At 36.2% G+C, this 21,319-nt stretch overlaps 1 protein-coding gene across 3 annotated transcripts in view; it reads left to right on the top strand.

Moving 5' to 3' along the window:
• The window catches only part of RGS12 (regulator of G protein signaling 12), an 87,400-nt gene that overhangs the window by 9,918 nt on the left and 56,163 nt on the right, over positions 1-21,319 (top strand). For all 3 annotated transcript variants that reach the window (XM_037385870.1, XM_037385865.1, XM_037385877.1), the window contains exon 3: positions 13,005-13,124. In XM_037385870.1, the coding sequence (XP_037241767.1) occupies positions 13,005-13,124 (120 nt within the window). The remainder of the gene's footprint in view (positions 1-13,004; positions 13,125-21,319) is intronic.

Raw genomic sequence — 21,319 nt, 5'->3', positions numbered from 1 at the left:
CCAAGTGCTCCTTGGGAACTGGACCAGCTGCATGGGATGCTGTTGAAATTCCTTCAGAGTCTCTGCAACAAATTTATGTCTGCAGTGTTATTCATGGTAGTAATATGAATTCGATTTTTTTTTTCCCCTGGGAGATTTAAAACTGAAAATATTCCTGAAATGTTTGAAACTTTTATTTCATGGAAGTCAAGAATATGCCAATGAAAATCTCATAGACAATTTTACATTTTAAGATGGAAGATGTTCTATGTGTGGGTAAACAATAATAATATTTCACCTACTGTATCATTCAGATCAGTATACACCAGTATATATGTTCCAACACTAAATGTCTCAGTCTTCCCTTTTAAGTGTATTTACTAATAAAATAGGCATTCTCTTCTTCGATTAATAACAAATCTGTTTGCAAGTCTCATTTAAAATGTTCCTACGTGGCTTTAGCATTTAGTCTCCTCATTAAGGCTATAGAACCTCTTTTGCATTTTTATTTTGTTTTTCAGTATTATTGAAGGCTACTGAAACTGCTGAGAAAAGCTCATGGAAGTCTTGAAATCATTTGCAAGCATGAGTTGCAAGCACTTAGCATTATTCAGAGCAATTCATAAAGATGAAGTAGTACTATGTTCTTACCTTAAATCTTTAATGAAAAATAGTCAGGGGATGTCATTATTGATGAATGTACCTCTGTACTTCTTTAAGTACTGCAGAAATAGAGAAAATCTATGTTTTTGCATATTAGAGCATTAATTTGCTTTCATAAATAATGATAATTAGAAATTCAGACCCTCTTTTTGCTTTGTGTGAAGAGAAGAGGTAAGACTGTTAATTCTAAAACATTATTCAGATGGATTAGATGCTGGGTTCTGGAAAACTATGTGTCCTCAGCTTCCTGTGACCTTTTTAAGTGGTAAGGACTGATTTCACACAGCATGCTCAGACACATTCCAGTCATGGAATAAGTATATAAAATGGCCACGTAGGATTACATTAATATTTTTACAACCTAGTGGCTGAACGTAATGCTTCATTTAGCAGAGCAGTCCTTAAATTGCTTTTTAATTAAGGTGGGGGGTTTTGTCTTTTATGTTGATACTGAATGGTAATACATCCTACAAGTGGGAGTGTGTAGAAGACACCAGAGGGAGAAAAGGTTACCAAAGTAGAGTTTTTTGATGGACTCTGCACATCCATATTATGCATCGTCTTCCTTGGAGTTTTAAGTACATGCTGGGGAAAGGATGTGAGTTCCTGAATGCAATTCTGATCTAGCAGAACTGCTGTGCAGTTAAACAGATGATCACAACAAATGTAACTGAGCAAAATACACTGTTACTATACAGTGTTAGTGGTGGGTAAGAGGGTCATAAACTGATTTTATAGGTGCACTGATAAAACCTTTGTGAATGGTACAGAACATGATCAGATGTGAGAAAGCACTAGTGAACATACCTATTTAAAATTGCACTTTCAGAGCTGGACATGGGAAATGTTTCTTGTTGGTAGGAATAGGTATGGCCTTTCAGACTTAGGTTACAAGGAAGTAAACATGTTTTCTGAGTTTTGTTTTCCCTTTAATGATAAAGTTTTCAGCTTACAAATTAGAATTGTGGTTAATTTTGTAATAATTGGCAAAAACCCTTTAAAAATATTCTTTTCACCGCTACAAAGCATTTTAAAGGTCTGTATAAAGTGTGAATAGTTGAAAAATTTAGAAATGCCTAATTTGATTAAATGTTACTGGATAGCATGAGGTTTTTTTGTTTTGCTTTAGAATGTTATAAGGAATTTATCCCTAAATCACTGAACTCATAAAATTGCTCTATTTTTCTGGGTTTTATTCTTTGGGTTTTAAAATGGTTGTTGTACATGGGAAGAGGAGAACTAAACCAGGGAAATTTTAGTTCTCTTCTATCTCTTCTGAGATTTACTGGAAGGTACGTACCTCTGGCCCTGTGCACCCTCTAAAATTACTTCCTGTACTGAACTTCACATTTCCCATATTTCTTAGAAGTTTCATGTGAACAGATTTCTTTTGAAGCATCTTAGGAGACATTTTGGGTCTTTGTCTTTTAGATCCTTGAATTCTGTAAGCCTTAGACCAAAACAAATAGTGGGAGGCCTGGTGATATTGCTGAAATTCACTGAAAAGGCAGATCGTGGAAACTAAGGTGGCTTTCAACCTCAGAATGACTAAGGAGATTTCTGGTGTCGAGAAGCTTCTAAATTGCTGTAAGACTCATAGTGGGTAGGCTAATGAGGTCAAGGAGCAGATCAAGAGTTATGTTTTCAGTGGGAATGGAATAATTCCTGCTTTTTTGTTTGTTACTCCTTTTGTGCTCTACTGACTTAGCTGTTGCATTATTTCCATCTTCTTCAGCACTCCAAGTTCCAGTCACTTACCTACTCTGCCTTTTGCATGATTTTGGGTTACGCAAAAGAAAAGCACCATAAACAATATGAAAACATCAGGGGATGTTAGGATTGGCAAGGAACTTGAGAAATTGCTGCACAGGGAAGCATTTCTTTCCCTCTAGACTAAATGAATATAATACATTTGATTTTGCTCAGCCCTCACTCTCTGTTTTTGGGCTAGTGCCTGGCCAAAAATATGTCTACCCATTACTGTTTTAAATTGTCTTACTGGGAAAATACTCCTTTTTCCACTGGAAAGCTTTGTAACAGTCTGTTTAGTCTTTGAGTTTACTCTCCATGAGGGTAGAATCCTAGGCACTGATGTCTCGTCATTCTTTTTGTAGAAAGAAAGTCTGTTTTTGTATTGTGGAGGCAAGTACAACATTTAAGATCACAAGAGAGAGGTTTTACAACCTGACCTTAATAACTAGTATTTGGGTACTAGGTTTATTCCAAAAGAATATGACAACAGTAAATTACAAGGTAATTAAAAAGCCTTTTAAAATTTTGAGTATTGATTTTTAGAAACCCTTTTCTGTTTCACATTTGTTTTAAGACTTCTATCTTGACCATACTATTGCTTGCGCTCATGAAGTGTGAATTTGTAAACGGATCCTATTTGTAGACCTTAGAGGAAGAAAAAAATATATCATCTCATTGTCTTAGACTCACTGGACAATAGTATTGCAAATACGTTTTTGTTTTTAAACCAAAAGTCAGCTGCTTTGTAACCTTCATGACTTAAGCTATTGAAAATATTGTAAAAATGTAGAAGAGAGAAGACAGGTAAGCAATACTGAGGGGTTCATTAACGCATGTTTCCTTGGTGATATATTTTCTGGTTTACTGTAATTGTTACTCTGTTTTCATCAGAAGTTTAACTGTAACTAGTTCAGAGTTGTCCTTGTTTCCAAAGCAAGTACTACTGAAAAATATACACTGTTCAAGTTAAAAATGGAATAGTTTTTTTGTGAAAATTTGTAATTTGCTTCAAATCCAAGAATTGCATTTTTTAATGTTGGTAACTGAAAGGCAGATATTTTAGATGCAAAGACAATGTTGGCAAAGCTGTGTGGTTCCCATATTTGTTTTTTGTTGTATAATTACATGTTTTTTTCCCTTTCCTCTGCAATTCTGTTTGATCACTAGCTTAAATTGTTCCACCCCAGCTGTTTATAAAGCAGAATTAATGGCAGCTGGATTGCTATTCTTACACTGTGCAATTTAATGTGAACCTTTGGAATTACAGGCTTTGATCTGATTTGAGATGTACGTATATACCTTCAAGAGAACTCAACTGAAATCTGAAACATCAAGCTAGATCTTGAGAATGTGCTAATGTGAATTAATCTGGAAAGAGGCATTTATATGAAACCGGTCCTCTGATACATTTCCTATGAGAAAATGAAAAGCAATTAAGCGTTCAGTAATTTAATTCAGCCTTTTCATATGATTGTAATCTTCTAAAATTTTAAAAGGTGGTCAGTTCTAGGATCTTTAAAAATGTATAAAAAGCCAAAATAATGGTGGGTGTTTTTCTCTGAAAAAGAAATTACGTAAAATCTGGAAAGTAAATGATTGTAGAGCAATGCTGACTTTGTGAAATTTTCTCATTTCAAATTTACGTGCTAGGGATTTAGATTTTTTCATTATACCTGAATTTAAATGTTTTCTAGATCAAGTGTAGGTTTGGACTGCAATTAACATCATGAAAATTAAGGGGAGATGCTGGCATCGTAAGTATTTCTGAGATAGTTTTGAGTTGCAAAATCATAGAAGAATGTAGCACCTTGAGAAACAAAAGTCATAATAAAGTAGTGTCGAGAAAAATAATTAGCACAGAATGAGTTGAAATAATAAAAATGGCTCTATTTTAAGTTTTAAATGTAGAAGCTTTGAGATAGAAGATTATAACATTATTGTCTGAGCTTTCAGTTATACAAAGATAGACCCCAATTCCTTGCAGTTGAGAAGATGTAGAGAAAAAAAGGAGTGTAAAAGAGCAGTTCTTCACTCTAGAAGAAATACATCAGTATGGAATCAAAGGTCTTTGATTAACAAAGATAAATATGGAATTGCTAAAACTTGCCTGAAGTATCTAAACATAAACATGGAAAAATGAAGCCTCAAGAGAAAGACTTGAAAATAAATCCCATCAATAAAATTGCCATTAAGACATCAGAAAGTTGCAAAGATAGTACTAGAGGAGGATTTTCTGCATCATCCAACCAAATTTTAGGTCTTTTAGGCAGTCATGTATTGTCATGCCTCCCATACATTTAGCAGCTGTACCTTGAAAAAAAATGTGTTTGCACCCAGCCTTCTACAGAAATGTATTACATTTCTATTACAATGTTAGACACTTGTTTTGATTTTTCCAGTATGAAATCTAGTCATGGGCACCTTATACTCATTTCCTCTGCTGCTAGTGACTCCTTTAGTGAATTTGAGTCTTTTTTTCAGTGTTTACCTTTTTGTTCTCTTTTGGCTTTAATTTTGTTTGATGTAAAGCAGTTAGTCTTTCAGTCTTCTGGGAAGTAAGGTTTTCATTCTCTGGATAACTTTAGTAGCTCTTTCAGTAAGTATTCTAGTTTAAATTCTTTCTTGGAGCTGAGTGGCCAAAATTTTATGCTGATTTCCTGGTCAAGCTTTTGTGTAATTGTAATACACAATTACAAATACAAAAATAATACAAAAATATACAAAAATATATTTTCCTGTCTCTATTGCCAGTAACTTCCCAAAATACCTCTTAACATATTACTTTTTGCATAGCACATAGCACTGATGGTTAATACTTCTTTTGTAATCAATCAGTAAAAACATCCATATATATATCAAATGAGATATCCAATATTGAGGTCAATATTCTGTTTTGGATACCATCCAGGAGCAGCTGCTTAGAGGAATCCTAGAAGAACAGTGAAAAAAATCTCCTAATTTGCAGCAGCATGTGGTTTAGAGACTTTCCTCTGGTAGAGGCACTATCCATCCATATCATTGTGTGTAATAACCTTTGTTCTTGAATTTGTTTTTTCTTAAACTCAGTTGTACTTCTGGCATTCCTGGTATCACTTGACGTATATTCTGCAGTTTAATAGCATGGAAAGAAAACAGTACATAATTGTTACTTCTATATAGTTTCATTTCATACCTGCTAATATTTGCCATAAGAAATACTGAACAATCTTACTGTCTATTTTCTCTTAGGCATTTTATTTTGTTTTAAACCTCAACCACCAGTCACCTACTTTCCAAACAGAAGTCAGCTTAGTCTCCTCCCATGCAAAAGTTTTTTGTAATTTTAGTCTTTCTCCCTTAGTTATGCTATATTACTTTTGGTATGGGTTGACCAGTATTATAAGCAGTGGGCAGGCAATGTAGTCATAAAACTTATTTCTTGATTTCTTTCACTTTTCTCATGAATCTTCATTTGCCTTTTTGATTGTTACTGATTATTGGGCCATACTGACTTATGTTCCCAGCTAATGCTTACCTGATGTTCAAGATGATTTCGAGCCACTTGTTATGTGTGTACTTGTAATTTTCTCCACGTTTTCCTCTAGTGTACTCGGATCTTTTTGTTCCTCTGCAATTTCCAATTAATAGGCTTCCAACTCATAAAGGATACTGTTATCTTGTTATACTGAGAAAATGATTTTACTATTCCATCTGCATTAATGCCATCAGCATGTGTGCTTTTTTGTTTGAAAAGGGATTAGGCTAGTACTGAAATGTAGGCGGTCAGTGTTTTGTGCTTATTATCCTTAGTACAGGAGACAAGCAATAAATTTCATTTACTTGGATGTCCAGTGTGACAGGACAGCCTATTTTCTGTGTCTTCCCAGAGTGCACAGAGATCTTACATGAAATTTTACATCATTCTTTATTATATTATGGGCCGAACTGCCATTAAAAATGCCCCTGTAATGGTTGGAAGGCAGTGAAATGATTAATAAAGAGGTATTCTTAAAAGTGACCAGATCCATTGACCAGTAATGGTGAGTGATACCATTTGAATCCATTGTCATACTGGTGCCAAAAAAAAATATAAATCATTACAGGAATTAAAGGCTGTGGAAAAGCTGTCAGTAAAGTTTGAATGATGCTAGACCTCCCCCACCTAGTCCAGTTTTCTGAGGTGATACCAATCCATGATGATGGCAGCAGTGTGGGGCAGCCTGGAGGGTGTTACTTAATTCTTTTTTGTTCTATAGCATATGGAGCCCTCTCTTATCAGCATGCCTTCTGTACCTCAGGACTTACTGCTTCTGTTCCTGCTATGGTCCAGGGGACTGGACCACAGCAAACTCTTTCCCATTTCCTTCCCAGATTGTTTTATCTCTTTCAGGTACGAGAGGCCCTAACCCAGCGTACCCGATATTTCAATCCATCCCATTCTCAGGCCCCACAGACCCTCACTTTACAAGTCCTGCAAGTCTGTGCTGTCAGTTTTTGGGTGGAGGAGCGTGTGACACTGGCTGATAGGATGAGGGGCAAAGGGAGGTGATGGCCTACAGTCTGACTGCATTGCTTCAGCAGGGTGGTCGCTCTGCTAACAGGACCCATAATCCGAAGAATGGGCACTTGGGGATGGTAGTGGACAACAGAGGAAGATTAAGCCAAGTGGTCCAGAGGAGGATTTGAGACTAATGTTGATGAAAATATTTGTATCAGCTGCTTTGTTCTACAATCCTCCAAGGCTTTCACTGTTTTTTGAGATTTTGTGCACCATGTTGGTATTACTGTAGCATCCCTGTTTCCCATCCCTTTTCAGAAAGGTCTAAATTAGGAGCTTTCTTTCTGAAGTCTTAAGCTGGCGTTTTTGTAAAGATGAACTGCTGCTCCAGCTTCAATAGCTGGTAATAGGAGTAGAACACATTAAAATTTGAGATTTTATAGTTAGTATGATTAAGCTCTGTGACACATAGAACATAGCAAATTCTGTATCTAGTTGAGCTTCTTAAACTGAGGCCTTTTAAATTGGTGCTGTTATTTTTTTTCTCCTTTGAGATAAAATCTGTGAATATAAGCACCCTCCTTCTGTTATGTGCTTTTTAGAGGCAATTAATCAGAAATGAGTACTCAAATTGACACTTTTCGTACAGGTGCTCATAGTCAGAGCTTTTGTTAAAAGAATCTAATTTATTAGGACTTTCTAGTGTAGGGAGATGCTTACCTGGGAAATTGACTTCTGGTTTTATATAGTTCCTGTGTATGTTCCACCTGCTCTTATATAGAACCTGCTTGACAGAAACAATTTCTATCAAAATTACTACATACCAGTAACTATATTTTTGTTGTAGAGCTCTTATAACTTTGTTCATGGCGTTCAATTACTTATGCTTTTTTCCTCAAATATTTAAAAAAAAAAATCACTCAGATGCCTCTGAATCGTGTGAGATTGGCTTTCATTGTGAAACAGTTTTGAAAGCATCCTTCTGTAAATGTAGATGATCAGGCTTGTTAGTGGTGTTTTTAACCTTTTAGATTAGCTCCTCTTCTTATATTTTACCTTTCCCTCTTCCTGGTCTTCCACACTGCAGCCAAAATCTCTGTCCTGTAAGATTTAGCCCTTTTAGTTTCCCCTCAAGGTCACAAACTGTTTTCTCCATGAAAAGATTAAAATTGCTAGATGTTGTAAAGCTGGCCTAAGCCTCACTGTTTTTCTTTCTCCTTTTTTCCTCCTTTTTTTGGATTAATTGTTGCCAGCTGCCTGTATTTTGTCACTGTCCGGGAGGCTTGAACACCTAGTAAAAATCTCCCACTTCCTTACCCTCTTGTACACCAAAAGCTGCCAGTGCCCTTTCCTTGCTACCTTCTTTCTGCTCCTCCAGCTTTTAAACTGTTGTACCAGAGGAGAGGAATCTTATTGTTTTATTAGTTATATCCACATATTTGGATGAGAGGACAATACCACATCTAACTGTAGGAAGACACAAAGACTGTGTAATACAAAATGGGAAATTTCGGGTTGTTATGTGTGACAGTTTGTTAAAAAGTTACAGTGCTTGGTAAGTGCATTTGCAAGAATACGAAAGGGCATGATACAGCTCATGCTATAGCTGGTAATTCCTTTAAGCTAATTGAAGATGTTTTCTAAAGGTGTTTGGTTGCTTTGGGTTCTGAATAATTGATAGTTTCATGAACTTGCTTCTGTGCACTCAAGCTCCAGCCTTAGAGTATCGTATTGACTATCATAGTTTCGCATTGCATTTCTTTGGTAGTACTAAGAGTTCCTGTCACTCTCAGGCCAAAGCTGGCAAGGAGAGTCATCGGTTGTGTTGGCATGACTGTGGATCTGTGTTAGAAACAGGATTATTTCATGTTGTAAACCATAGTTTATTGTTAGTGGAGAGGAGGGGGGCAGCCTGCTGCAACTTGGGAGCTGGTGTGAATGGTCAGAGGTACATGCAAAGTCCTTAAGCTAGCATAGCTGCTGAAAATAATGTTATATAGAACTGCTGCCTAACCTGTTTATCAGTTAAAATTACTTCTAAGATTCCATCCTTTTTCTATCTGTCTTTGAAGAGCTAAATTTGTGCAGGTCACCTTTAACTGGATAATTTTTGTTCCTTCTGTCGGCAGTCTGACACGAGTCGTGCTTCTTCACTCCCTCTGTCTTGTTAACATACAAAATACATTTCCCACTTTCTCATTTGTACTTTCCTTGTACACATTTCTTGTTATCAAACAGAAACTGTTCTTACTTGGACACATTCACAAACTGCTGCTGTATCAATCCTTCTCTGGTGACTTTTGTTTTTAATGCTTTTCCTGTCAAAGTGGATTAGGAGGTAGCTCATCCACAAGACCAAATAAGCAGGTTCAAAATTAAATTAAAACCCCTGTATTTGAAAGGAAAGAAAGACTATAGTTTGGTCAGTGATTGTTGCTTATTTCAGGGGAGTGTATTTGCACTTGCCATTTCCTGTTAGCCTAAGGAAAAGGGGTGATCTAGTCATATACTAAAAAAAATAATTATGCAGACCCATTCATTGTCCTGCTTTTCCTCTTATGATTAAACATTTAACTGGTATTTCAGTCCATGCTAGTTCATAATTTTTACTTTGTTACACGAATAGAAAAAGGAATGGATTTTTTTTAGAGCATCAGTGTCTTAATTCCTTTAATCTTTGTTGGTTTTCCTCTCCATCTGCCAAACTATGACAGGGTAAAGGCTTTTAGAGATAAGTTCTTTTGTACTTTGACCATAATAGTAGTAGCAGGGTTATAAGTGTCTGCATTGCAAGACACAGAGGATGTATTGCTGTAGGACATGCTTTTCACTAATCAACTTGTTTCACAAATTTCTGTGCCTTTCTGTTTGTTTCTGGATTCCTAAAATGAAGATACTTGGTGAACTATCGGATGGATGTTTTAATTTCTAATACTGTCCTGTGATAGGATTTCATTGATTTTCTTGAATATCTAGATATTTTTAGAGTTTTCTGTTACAGATTCAGCAAGACAGTGTTTCTGGAAGAGAATCTTGAAGATAGGATAGTAAATAGTTCTAGGGTTTATAGGCAATCTGTATTTAAAAAAAAACATAGACCAGTGTTCATGTAGCAAATTTCAGTGATTTAATTTGGCAGCTAACAGTGAATGAAACAGCGGGTTTTTTTGTCATACAGTGTACCATTTTGAATTTTTTTAGGTTCATTTAATGTTTTTTAATATGTCTTCAATAGTGTAATAAAGACTTTCAGAAGTAAGAGAATTTCTTTAACAGACCACAAAATTTACATTTATATCAGTCATTGCACTAGCAATCTCTCTTGCTCAAATACCGTGGATTGCTTTACCCATACTGATTAGTACGTTCTAGCTTCAATGGCTGCTCTCTCTTCAGGTCATGGATGCTTTTATTTCCAGCTCTTCAGAGTCCTATGAAGAACACTTGCCAAAATGCTGCTGCTATTTGCCTAAGCTACATGATTCTGTATTTGTATGTGTATGCAAGGCAATTTTTTAAAATTGATCTACAGAAGATCTGCCTTCATAGTCTGAATATCTGGAATAGAGTCAAGAAAAGATGAAATTAGCATTGTTACCAGGAAATGGAATAGTTTGTGAATGTCTTCTTTAATTTCCTAGATTATTAATTTGATTCTTCAGAGCAAGGAAGAGATTTTTGTCAGTTGAAAACCTTTTCCTAATTGCAATTGTTAACCAGATAAGTTGGGGAAATGTGAATTTTTACATTTTGTAATGGTTTCTTTAAGCACTGTTTTATTCTCACATATTTTTTTTTTTTCTCCTGCACTTATCTTTATCATTCTGTCCAGGGCTCAGTGGTGAGTTTTGTATAAGAATGTCAAAAACTGTAGATAAAAATTTTGATTGGATACTAATCTACTGTTCTCTTTTCCACTACCACACAATTTACAACTGTTTTTTGTCCACCCTCCTTTCTCTTTCTTATGTTTCTGACCACAAATAGGTAAGCAGTATTTAATTCTAAAATGGGGCATCTGGTGATAATTAATCCTATCTAGAGTCTGCTTCTCAGTGCAGTCTAACTAGATTTGTCTTGAGGCAGTTTGTTCCTTTTTCTTCAATTTGTAATGTTACCATTTCAAAACTTTTTTGAGTGTATATTTTATAGTTGTGTATCTTAGTTTCCCAGAATTGTGTATGGCGATCTCCACTATTTAAACATATACTGGATAATGTGGAGTTCATAGTTTGACACGGATTACTGCATTAGGTGTAAGCCTTCAGTTTAGACAGGAAAGACTGCAGTGACTGTAAGGTATGAGCTGAGTGTGAACCACCTCAGTGGTACCTGTCTGGATGAACAGATGATTTTAAAAGTTGCTCAAAAAGACAGGAACTATCATTCCAGTGGGTGCTATCTGTGAACATTCACAGAGAACAACCTGCCTGTCTTCACATTTAGTCGATCATTTTAGCAAAAGCCTTCTTAGCTTGTTTATACTGCACTTTTAAATGCTCTTTCAAAAACCTTAGAAGCTATTGTCCATTTGCCAGATTTCCAGTTTACCTTGGTAGAATCCACTCAGTTTTCTTTTCTGCCAATAAAAAAACCCTTACTAAATTGAAAACTGGGGGGAAGGAGACTGCATGTAAAAATGAATCACTTCTAATACTAAATGAAGAAGTTGGAGTCTCAGCTTGTTGCAGTGATGAACCCTGCAACATACTTTAGATCCAGATTCCTGTATGCTGTCTTACATCTTGAGATTTCTATGAGCTTGTAAACAGTCAGTTGTGAATACTGGTGACAGAGCCCTGTTGGTAAAGAATAGTGCTAAATCCATGGGAATAAGCAAACAGGCAGACATCTGTTGGATACCTTTCATTTTATTGCAGTAAGGAAGCTGTATAATGTTGTTGATGTTCTCTACTTTGGGTGAGTGGTTGTTAGTATAAGGTTATAAAAATTGAAATTTATGATTTTATTTTGGTTAATGTGATGTGTATAGACTTTCAAACAAGTGATCAAAGGGATACTAAAACAGTTCAGAATTGAGAGCACAGCAACTTGCCGAAAGGAAGAAACAAATACAAATATAAAATATAATAAATACTACAAAGCTGCCAATAAGCAATTATAAAAGTACTAAAAAATATATTTTTAAGCTTACTGTGATGAAGAAGGATGCTGAAATGAAATAGAGGAAAATTTATTCTGAATTAAACTCTGCTGTTTTCCAAAGTGAAAAAGCATCAGAAGACAGGGAGGAATTTTCCCAACATGGACTGTTACAGTGAAAGGAATCCAAAATTCTAGGCACATAATCACAAGTTTTCATAATGTGGTTGGTTTATGTACATCTGCTTAGCACCAGTCACTGACTGTGTGCCTACTCTTAGGTTTAAGCTTACACTCTGCCGTTTGGCATAAACTAGATATGTACGTGCTGAGCTGTTGTAGCTTAACTGACATCTGGTGACTTTGTAAGGAGGGAGAGACTTATTATGGGGAAGAGAGAAAGCCATTAGATTTAATTATTACAGCACCGGTTCTAGTCATGGAACATCCAGGTGGTTTCTTTCCCCAGAACAAAAGGGCCTACATTTTGTACTGTGTGATTTAAAAAGTTGGACTTCCCAGTAGGAAGCCTTTTAATTAAAAAATAAAATAAATTTAAAAGTGTGAAGAAAGATTCCAACAGAAGCTGGGCAAGATGATTTCTAGGATGATGATTTCCTATAGAAGGAACAAATATTTTGTCATTGTAAATGTTTTCCAGTTAAGACATTAAAGAGCTAGTATGTTTTGCTTTTAATTAAGCTCTGTCTACTAATACTGACATGTTGCATGTGTACATTTTAGCAGCCTAACTGATGACTCATGTTTATACAGTAACTTAATGCTGAATATTTATGATATTTCACTTGAGACCGGAAAAGTAAATATTAATGATTTTAATAAATGATTTTACAGGAGCATGGCAAGTGACAAACTTGTGTTGAAGTTGTGGTCCTGTTACAGGTTTGCAAATCCATCTCCTTGGAATTCTGTACCTACCAATGCTTAAAATTCAGGTGCTGTTGCTGTGATCAGCCATGTATTAAATTAAAGAAGTAAAACAATAATATGTATTTTATGTTTTGTTTAGGGTGCAAAATTTGGACATCCAATGGGATTAAGTCAGGCTCCTCCCCCGCGTTCTTTGGTTCGAAGATCATTTGGAAGATCTAAGCGATTTAGTATTACTCGTTCTCTGGATGACCTTGAGGTAAATAACTTTCACTTAAAACTTAGAATTGAGTCTTAGGAATTTACAGTAGTTAATGCTGATCATTAGTGAAAGAAAGCAAGCGGTATCTGTAATGTAATAAAGTTACTAATCATCATATGACATTTATGTGAGGGGAATACAAATTTTGGGCATCACCTGACTCTTTCAGTGTTTCTTTAATAGTTGATATTGCTGCCAGCAGTGGCCATTGTTTCTGTGGAGAATCTTGACTTACCCATCACAGCTGGTCACGTAAAGTAAAACAATACAGTTTGACTGAACAAAATGTTCATCATATCTTCGAAATCATTGTATCATGATATTGTACAAAAAATCAAGTTCTCATGATGTTCTTCTTTTCATTCAGCTGATGATCATTGCATTGAGAATGTTTCAAGAGGTGAAATTTGTTGCTAGACCAGGTTCTTTACATAACTTCCTAAGGAATGTAGCTTACTGCGTATGGAAAATTTTTTTAAAATACTTAAATTTCCTCCTTATATGTCAACAGCTGAGAAAAGGGAATGCCTAATGAACTTGGTGTTGGTCATTGGTTATGTTGATTTTGAGTCTTTCTGAGTGTAATGTAATAATGCTATTTCACATCTGGTATAAAACATCAGCTGATGCCTGGTTCTCAGTGGCCAAACCTTATTGATTTTGGTGGAAACAAGGAATAAAAAGTCATCTGAATTTTAAAAGCTGTTCTGCCTGCTTTGCTAAGAGCCTTCCTCAACCAGCTGTAGGATTATGGCTTCATTATATCTTCTGTTCTAGTGTGCTTCCTTGGGAAAACCTGACCCATAGTAATGTGAAGGTGAATGGAGGGTTTTTCCCTTGTCCTTTTATGATGCTTATCTGAAAGAAGGTTTGTGGTTGGGGAGAAATAAAAATATGTGCAGAGCTTTTGGCACAAGAACCGTGTAATACATATTACACTGCTCTTCAGCATGGGAGGGAATGTGGCACACTGATTCCTCTAAATGGGAAGGAGGTGTTTAAAAAGCATTTGAGATGGGAGGAGGAAAGGAGATATTCTGAGTTTCCTTTCGTGGGAAAATGTAGGAAGAATGGCATTTTACTGACTTGGAATTAAAGGAAAGCGGAGCTTAGTGCACTGGATTTTTAGGGAACAATATATGGAAGGAGCTTCTGGTGTGCTTAGGGAATGCAGGTAGGAACTGTGATTGCTTCTCAGATGTCTTAAAGGATGTTTTTTAATTGTGGTCTATTTCTATTTTGTTACCTGAAGCTTTTAAGTGTCTCTTTATTTTTTTTTCTAATAATGGAAAATACTTTTTCATTTCTTTGCATTCATAACTTTAATACAGTAAGTGCATAACTTTAAGAAACAGAGCAAGATCTTCTGGATAAAGCTGTTTGGGAACTATCTCGCTAAATCTTTCTTAACTGGGAAACTATGATTTCTTCTAAATTAAAAAAGCTTGCTAGTATATATTACCAATTATGACAGGATTTCTGGTCACAGTAAGAGAGAATCTTGTCAATATCTAGGAGCCTAGAATTACTAGCACTAGGCATGTGCAATAGAAAAAACACGGTTCACACCATGTTCTTCTGGATTGAAATTTCATACAGATTTATATGCACATCTCATATTTTGAGAATTTTAAACACCAAGGATATAATTTTATTTCTGTTGTTGGAGGTGTTTTACATTGCATAAAGATTCATTAAAATAGGGACTTGGTACTTTGTTAATTTCAGAACAATGGCATGGTTACTGGCCTAAAAAGTCAATTTTTCTCTCATGTCTTAGTTGGTATGGTAGCGTATACAATTTGAGTAGCACCAGCAGGAGGGATTGAGAGGCTCTCTGGGTTACACAGTGTAGTAGTTGTTAAAGCTGTTACTTTGGATAGGGAAATTTACATTCTAGGTCACCATATGAATTGGACAAAGAAACAATCTGTATTGAAATCTGTGTTTGGATGAATGCCCTTACTAACTACATGTGGCTATTTGGGTGTGGACCGCTCTCTGTTGATTGCTGCTTTTCACTTGGAAAGCTCTTTCCCACTCCCCCACCCCCCCTCCCCTTTGCATGCCATAAGAGAATGATATCCTAGCCACCGGGAGAAATACCAACCCAGAGAAGAATTTCAAAAACTTCTTAAGTCAAAGTAAAATAGTGTTGAGGTGTTTTGATTTTGGTTCTAACTTTAACATTGCTACTGCAGCACTTCTCCCAAGTACTATTACACTAAGTATAGTGGAACACCATGGTGTCAGTACATGTTAAGATTATTTCAGGCCATCTATTTAAAGTTGCTGGAAGAGGAGATAACAATACCAGGAAATTCTTAAGAGACTCCACCTTTGGAATAATGATTCTGAACATATTACATAGGCTGCTTGGTTGCTTTTTTGTTCTTTCCAGTTACCTTAGCAGAATGGATAACGTAACCCAAAACGTGAAGTTTGAAAATGAATATGCTTCTCTGATCTTGTGGGTTTGATACCTGTTAGCATCCAACTTGGTGTTCTAAATTGAGCAGTGTAAGCAGGTTCCTTGCACTTTCTTTTATGGGCATATGCTGAACACTCTTCATTTGCTTATGGGTCTAAACAAGGCTGTATTTGGATTTTTTGTGAAAGTATGAGCTTGCTCCTCTTGTCTGTGGAGCTGTAGTGTGTGAAATACCAAGTGTCAGTTTTGCTGTCTTCTGCCATAAGGTGGCGTGATTTCTTTGCGGTTTGGTGATTATTTTTTTTTTAATCTATCGAAGTAAATATATCTAAAAATATATTTTAATTTTAATAAAAATATTGCAAGAGAATATTTCACTTTTTCTTTTAAATTGTTAGATTATGGCTGCCTCTACATACACAGACAATATTATTATAAGGTTAGAATTAGCTGTAATGTTATAGCTGGCCCCTCCTCAAGCATTTTCCTCTTACCTGCAGAAGCTGTATGACACACAGAAGAAAACAGACAAGTTCGTAGAATTAACCTCTAGGTGCTGCTTTTACTAATAGAACCTGTATACAGGATTATTTTAAATCTGCAGGGATTAAAGTAGGATGACAGTGCAAAATTAATGGATGCAGTTATGCTATGGAAATTGTCTCACAAAATAAAAAAGACACAGTTCTGCCTGAACTGTGGAAACTGTGCTTGTTCACACCAGGGCTGAATACAATTATCTTGTAAATTGGAACTGAATCCAGAAAATTAGCATGTCTAGGATATGCCTTAATTATGTTGTTTTCACAAGAAATGTATTTAGAAATTTTTCTTTATTAAATTACAAGAAAACTGTTTTTATTAAGAACAGATTCCTTTTTTGTATGCAGTAATAAAAAATATTAATTTGTATTAATAAAAAATAATTTGTTGTTATGAAATAGTGTCCATTAACAACTATGTTAAAATTCTGTGATTTCCACCAGTTTTACTTTATAGCATGTTTTCTGGTTCATATTTGCAAGGTGTAGCTTAAGCTAAATGGAACTTGCCATGATTTAGGATTATTTAATATTTGGACTAATGAGAGCATATGATCCTATCTTTCTTCCTACTTTTTTCCTCTGTAGGTAAGTGCCATTACTCTCGTCCTCTTGCACAATTCTGTCCTAGCAAAGAGGCTGGTTATAGATTGGTAAACACATTAAAAGTGATTCTATGAGACTGCAGAGACTAGAACACTGCTTTTGTAAAAATTTACGTGAAACAGAGTAATCCTTTTACTCATCAGCCGTTTTGGAATCAGATTCCGTAATATTTTCAACTGTAGCTCATTCCATTAAAATTTTAATTTTTCTTGAGGTCTGTAAATATGGGGGACCCTTGCAGTATTCCCTTGAAGTCAGTAAGTTTATGTTCCTCCTTGCCAAGGAGAACATTCAAAACTGTTCTTGAAAATCATTGTGGCACTTGTACTTCTGGTATTTGTCTGTATTTAAAAGTGGGGCAGAATAGCATCATGAGTGACCGTGATGGCAAAAAAGTGCCAAGCTCTTTGAGTATTGGTAAGTAATCTTTTAATGTAGAAATTGTTTAAAAAATAAAGACTTCAATTCTTTTAACTAAATATCAGGACAAAAAAGATGGCTGTTGCTGATTTTCTTGTCTTCATTCTGATTTGGAAACCTTAAAGCGGTATCCTTTATGAAAAAGAACATTTGTTGGATCAAATTTCTAGAGTTCAGTAGTGTTTTCAAAGTTGGAATGTATCATATATTCCTTTTAAAAATCAGTGTGAGGACTTTGTTAGAATGTTCTATCTTAATTGTAACCATTAATAATGCAGTATTATTAGCTGTTATTATCGATAATAATGCTTGATTTTTTTTTCTATTTTGTTAATTCCACTGAAGCAACTTTTTTGTATTTCATCTGCTAATTGAAAGCATACAACAGATCTCTCTGGTATGAGGTTTTTATACTAATGAATGACATGTCTCTGCTGGATGTTAGCTTTGGCATCTGTGGGTGGCAAAAACCCCTAAATGCTCATTTGACTTAATAATGAGTTTTTAAGTGGGTACCTGTCTTTGACTGATTTAAATAATCAGACAAAGCTTACACTGGGAGATTATAGCTTGTATTAGAGCAACTAGTATACTAGGAAAATCAGACAAGAAGAGCTAAACATGCCCCAAACTTTTCTCACCCTGTCAGTTGATCTAATAAAAAGTATTAACTCTCCCTGCAGAGTTTGTCTTACTGATGTTCTTAGATCATCACGATGGCCACACCACCACCACTATGGCTAGGATAATTTCATTATTTAAATCAAGAAGCCTCTTCATTCTCAGCTTATAATTGTGAATTTAAATTTGAAAAAAATGTGTATTTTTGTCTTAGGTTTTACTAGGTTTGTTTTAAGCTATGCTAACTTGCCATGGGCTGCCAGTGTACACAGGTTTCACCATGTACTACGTATTGTGTCTTTTGCATGTATTTTGTCCTAATTTTTGTCTAAGATGTAACTGACCAATTGATAGGTTTGCTGTCTGCTTTCATGAAGGTGGTGAAAAGGCGAGTTGTGAAATAAAACCTGCATGCCAGAATAAAATCTCCATTTTTGTATGTAAAAGGTAGATCTGGAATTTTAGCATGCTACTAATAGAGTTCTTATGGGGCTACTGTTGTCTCATATATGGATATTCTGATATAGATATATGTAGATATGGATAGTCCAGTGCCTAACACTGCTGTTTTGGATCTGTGACCACAGCTTAGGTTCTTTGTTTCTTTTTTCCTTTAGCTAGACCTGTCTGATGTTGCTTGGTGGAGTAGCAGTGAAGGACAGATCCGTTTCTTGGAGTGTGCCACCTGGGGTCAGCTTTTAAAACAGGACAGTGTAAGATGAGCAGTTAGTGATTTTTGCAGTCACTCGCTATAATATATAATAGCTCAAACCTGCTTGCTGAACTATAATACATAGCTTTAAATAGTGTAAGTTGGTCATGACATTAAATGTTGATTTCTTTACCTTCAGTTACTGTAGTGTACGTAGTCATGGAGCGGACCAGTAAGGCTTTGAAAGCATCCAGTGCTTTCTGCCAGGCATTCTTCTGCTCTATTCAGACCTTTGACTGTTACAGTCCTGGTAGGCAGGGGTTTGCAATGTTCCCATTGTCACGTTGTTAGAGTTGTCATTTATGTGGCTTCATCCTGGGCTAACTAGCATATTTTCTCAAGTGATTTCAGACATGGTTTAGTAGTTAGCCCTAATAACTGGCATCACTGTGCCCAGCGGGCAGTTCAGATGCAACCAACTTGATTGGTAGGAGGTTGGGAGAGCTTGGTGGTTTGATAGTGGCCAGAAAGCACCAGCTGTCTTTGAAAATAGCTTATGGCACTCTTTATTTGCCTAGTACAGATATAGCCAGTGTGTGTCTAGGTTGCCATCATCTGGTTCTGGATGATGCCTATGTTATCCCTGTTATCCCTCAGTCTTTTCTTTTTTTTTCTGTCATCATTCTTAGTATGTCTTCCAAGAACATAATTTTTTCAGATTTTGTTCTCTAGACTGCTCTATTAAGAATTTAAAACTCTTTTCAGCATAGTCTAGAAGATCATCTTCAGGCTTTTACTTTGGCATGTGTGATCTTATCAGGTACTTTAGTTATATCCATTGTTACTCCCTAAATAAGGAAAAGATCATGCCAGTGGTATATATTTATTATTTTCACAGATTGTGCACTAGGATTAATGTTAAGCTGGTACTTTATACTGAACCATAATTTTTAAAAGTTACGGATATATGCTTTTAAGTTTTTCTTACAATTATAGACTTTATCATTGAAAGTTCTTATGTTCTTCACACTGTTTCGTAGAGTATCTGACAGAGGTGGATTGGTCAACAGATGAGTACAGTTGTGTGTAACGTCTTTATTGTGAATTGGAGACACTTACCTCTAGATACAATCCAGAATGTTAGACTGTGTGGTATTTTTGCAGACAGTGAGAATAATGGGATTTATTTTCTGTTATTGCAATTGGTAAGATGACCATACTTAAGTAATTTTACTGTTTACTGTTTTCTCCTGCTTTTGGGTTATTTTGTTTATTTCATATTATGGAGAAATTTGCCATGTAAATTTGCATATAAAAAGTGGAGTAGTCAGAGAATGTGCCGAGAGCTGGATTACATCTCTACTTCCTTTGTTAGGTGCATGTGGCAATGCTTATCATGGTAGTGCTCATCCCATACTTTGGTGCCTGAGAAGAAGGCCTGTGTTGCCTAGGATGGATTCCATAGGGAATTCAGTCCCCATATGTGCAGACATTTGCCACTGTATGGAGAAATTTCTCCCAGAGGAAGCAGTCAGCACGTTGTCTGACCCTGCCACTCAAGTGGTGTCCAAGCCTTACTGCCTCTGGGCTTGGCTGTCCAAATCAAGCCAATTTCTGTCACAGAACCAGAGCACAGCATATGCTTTCAGGGACTAGTTAGGAATGTGTATTCTTCCTAAATCCTCAGGCAGTACGCCTTACTTCTTGTCAGTAGCCAGTACTGCCAGATGCAGGTGAATTCATAAGCTGTCAACGTATCTGATGGAGTCACATTTATGAAACTACAAGGATCAGCCAAGGTAGCCAAGTTAAAGTAACAACCTGAAGCTACAGAGGGGTCATATCCCTTAGTTCAGCAATATGAAGGTATCAGACCTTGGTTTTGGCTCTATTATTTTGGTTCTGGTTTCCTTCAGTAGTGAAGAAACAGTCAATGATCACAGAACTGGGACTCTTGGTAGACGGGCAACCTCTCAGGTGCCTTTCTCTATAACCTTTGGTACCTAGCATTTGTTTAAAATTGGGCTTACTCTCTTTGAACTGAAACTGTTTGCTCTTCTGGCTCTAATTCATGAGGTACATGACATTAAGTCAGAATAATACCTTACTGCACTGGGGTCTGTTGCTGAAATGCAGAGTTATTTGCTGTGTAAGCCTGGCCCTTGCTTCGGTTTCTTACCTTATGCCTGATTTAAGAGCATCTTGGCTCCTCCCAAGAAGGTGAGCAGTGAGGCGAAGTTACTCAAGGTAATAAGGACAAGAGCAGTCTCTGAAAATGAGAGCAGCCTGCTTTTATAAGACTAAATGACTGGACAAACAAAATGGCAGATGAAAATGTATGCAGATAAATGTAAAGCAATGCAAATGAAGCAAAACAGCCCTGGCTTCATACATCAAATGATATATATATATATATGTATCTCTGAGCTGTTTCTTCTCAGAAGTGAGGTCTTTGAGTTATAAGGGAGAGTCCATGAAAATGTCAGCACAGTACAGTAGCAATGAAACAAATCCTGCATTGTGAATTACTGGGGAAGGAATAGAGGAAAAAACCCCATAAGGATTCCATTACACATATCTGTGATTTGCCTGCGCCTGCTCTCTTTATTTCAAATATGTTATATTAGAAGTAGAAAAGGAAAAAGAAAAGTAGAAGTTCAGAAAGGCATAAGAAAGAGTACAAAATCATGGGTGGCATAGAAAAGTAGTTGGGATTGACTGCTCACCTTCTCCTTCGGGACAAGAAGACAGCACCATTAATTAAAGGCAGCTGAAGCCAGGAGCAAAACAAACAGAGGAACACAATTGTTCATGCAGGAGGTGAGTCCGTCTGTGGGATGCCTCACCACTGAGTGTTGTAGATGCAAGAAATTTGCATGTCCTAGGGGGAAAGTGGACAAGTATTGGGAAAAGAGAGCCA

This window comes from Falco rusticolus, chromosome 1, assembly GCF_015220075.1.
Source record: "Falco rusticolus isolate bFalRus1 chromosome 1, bFalRus1.pri, whole genome shotgun sequence".
NCBI classification, from domain to species: Eukaryota; Metazoa; Chordata; class Aves; order Falconiformes; family Falconidae; genus Falco; species Falco rusticolus.
The sequence above is the reverse complement of the archived record's forward strand: the minus strand, read 5'-3'. Positions and strand labels throughout refer to the sequence as shown.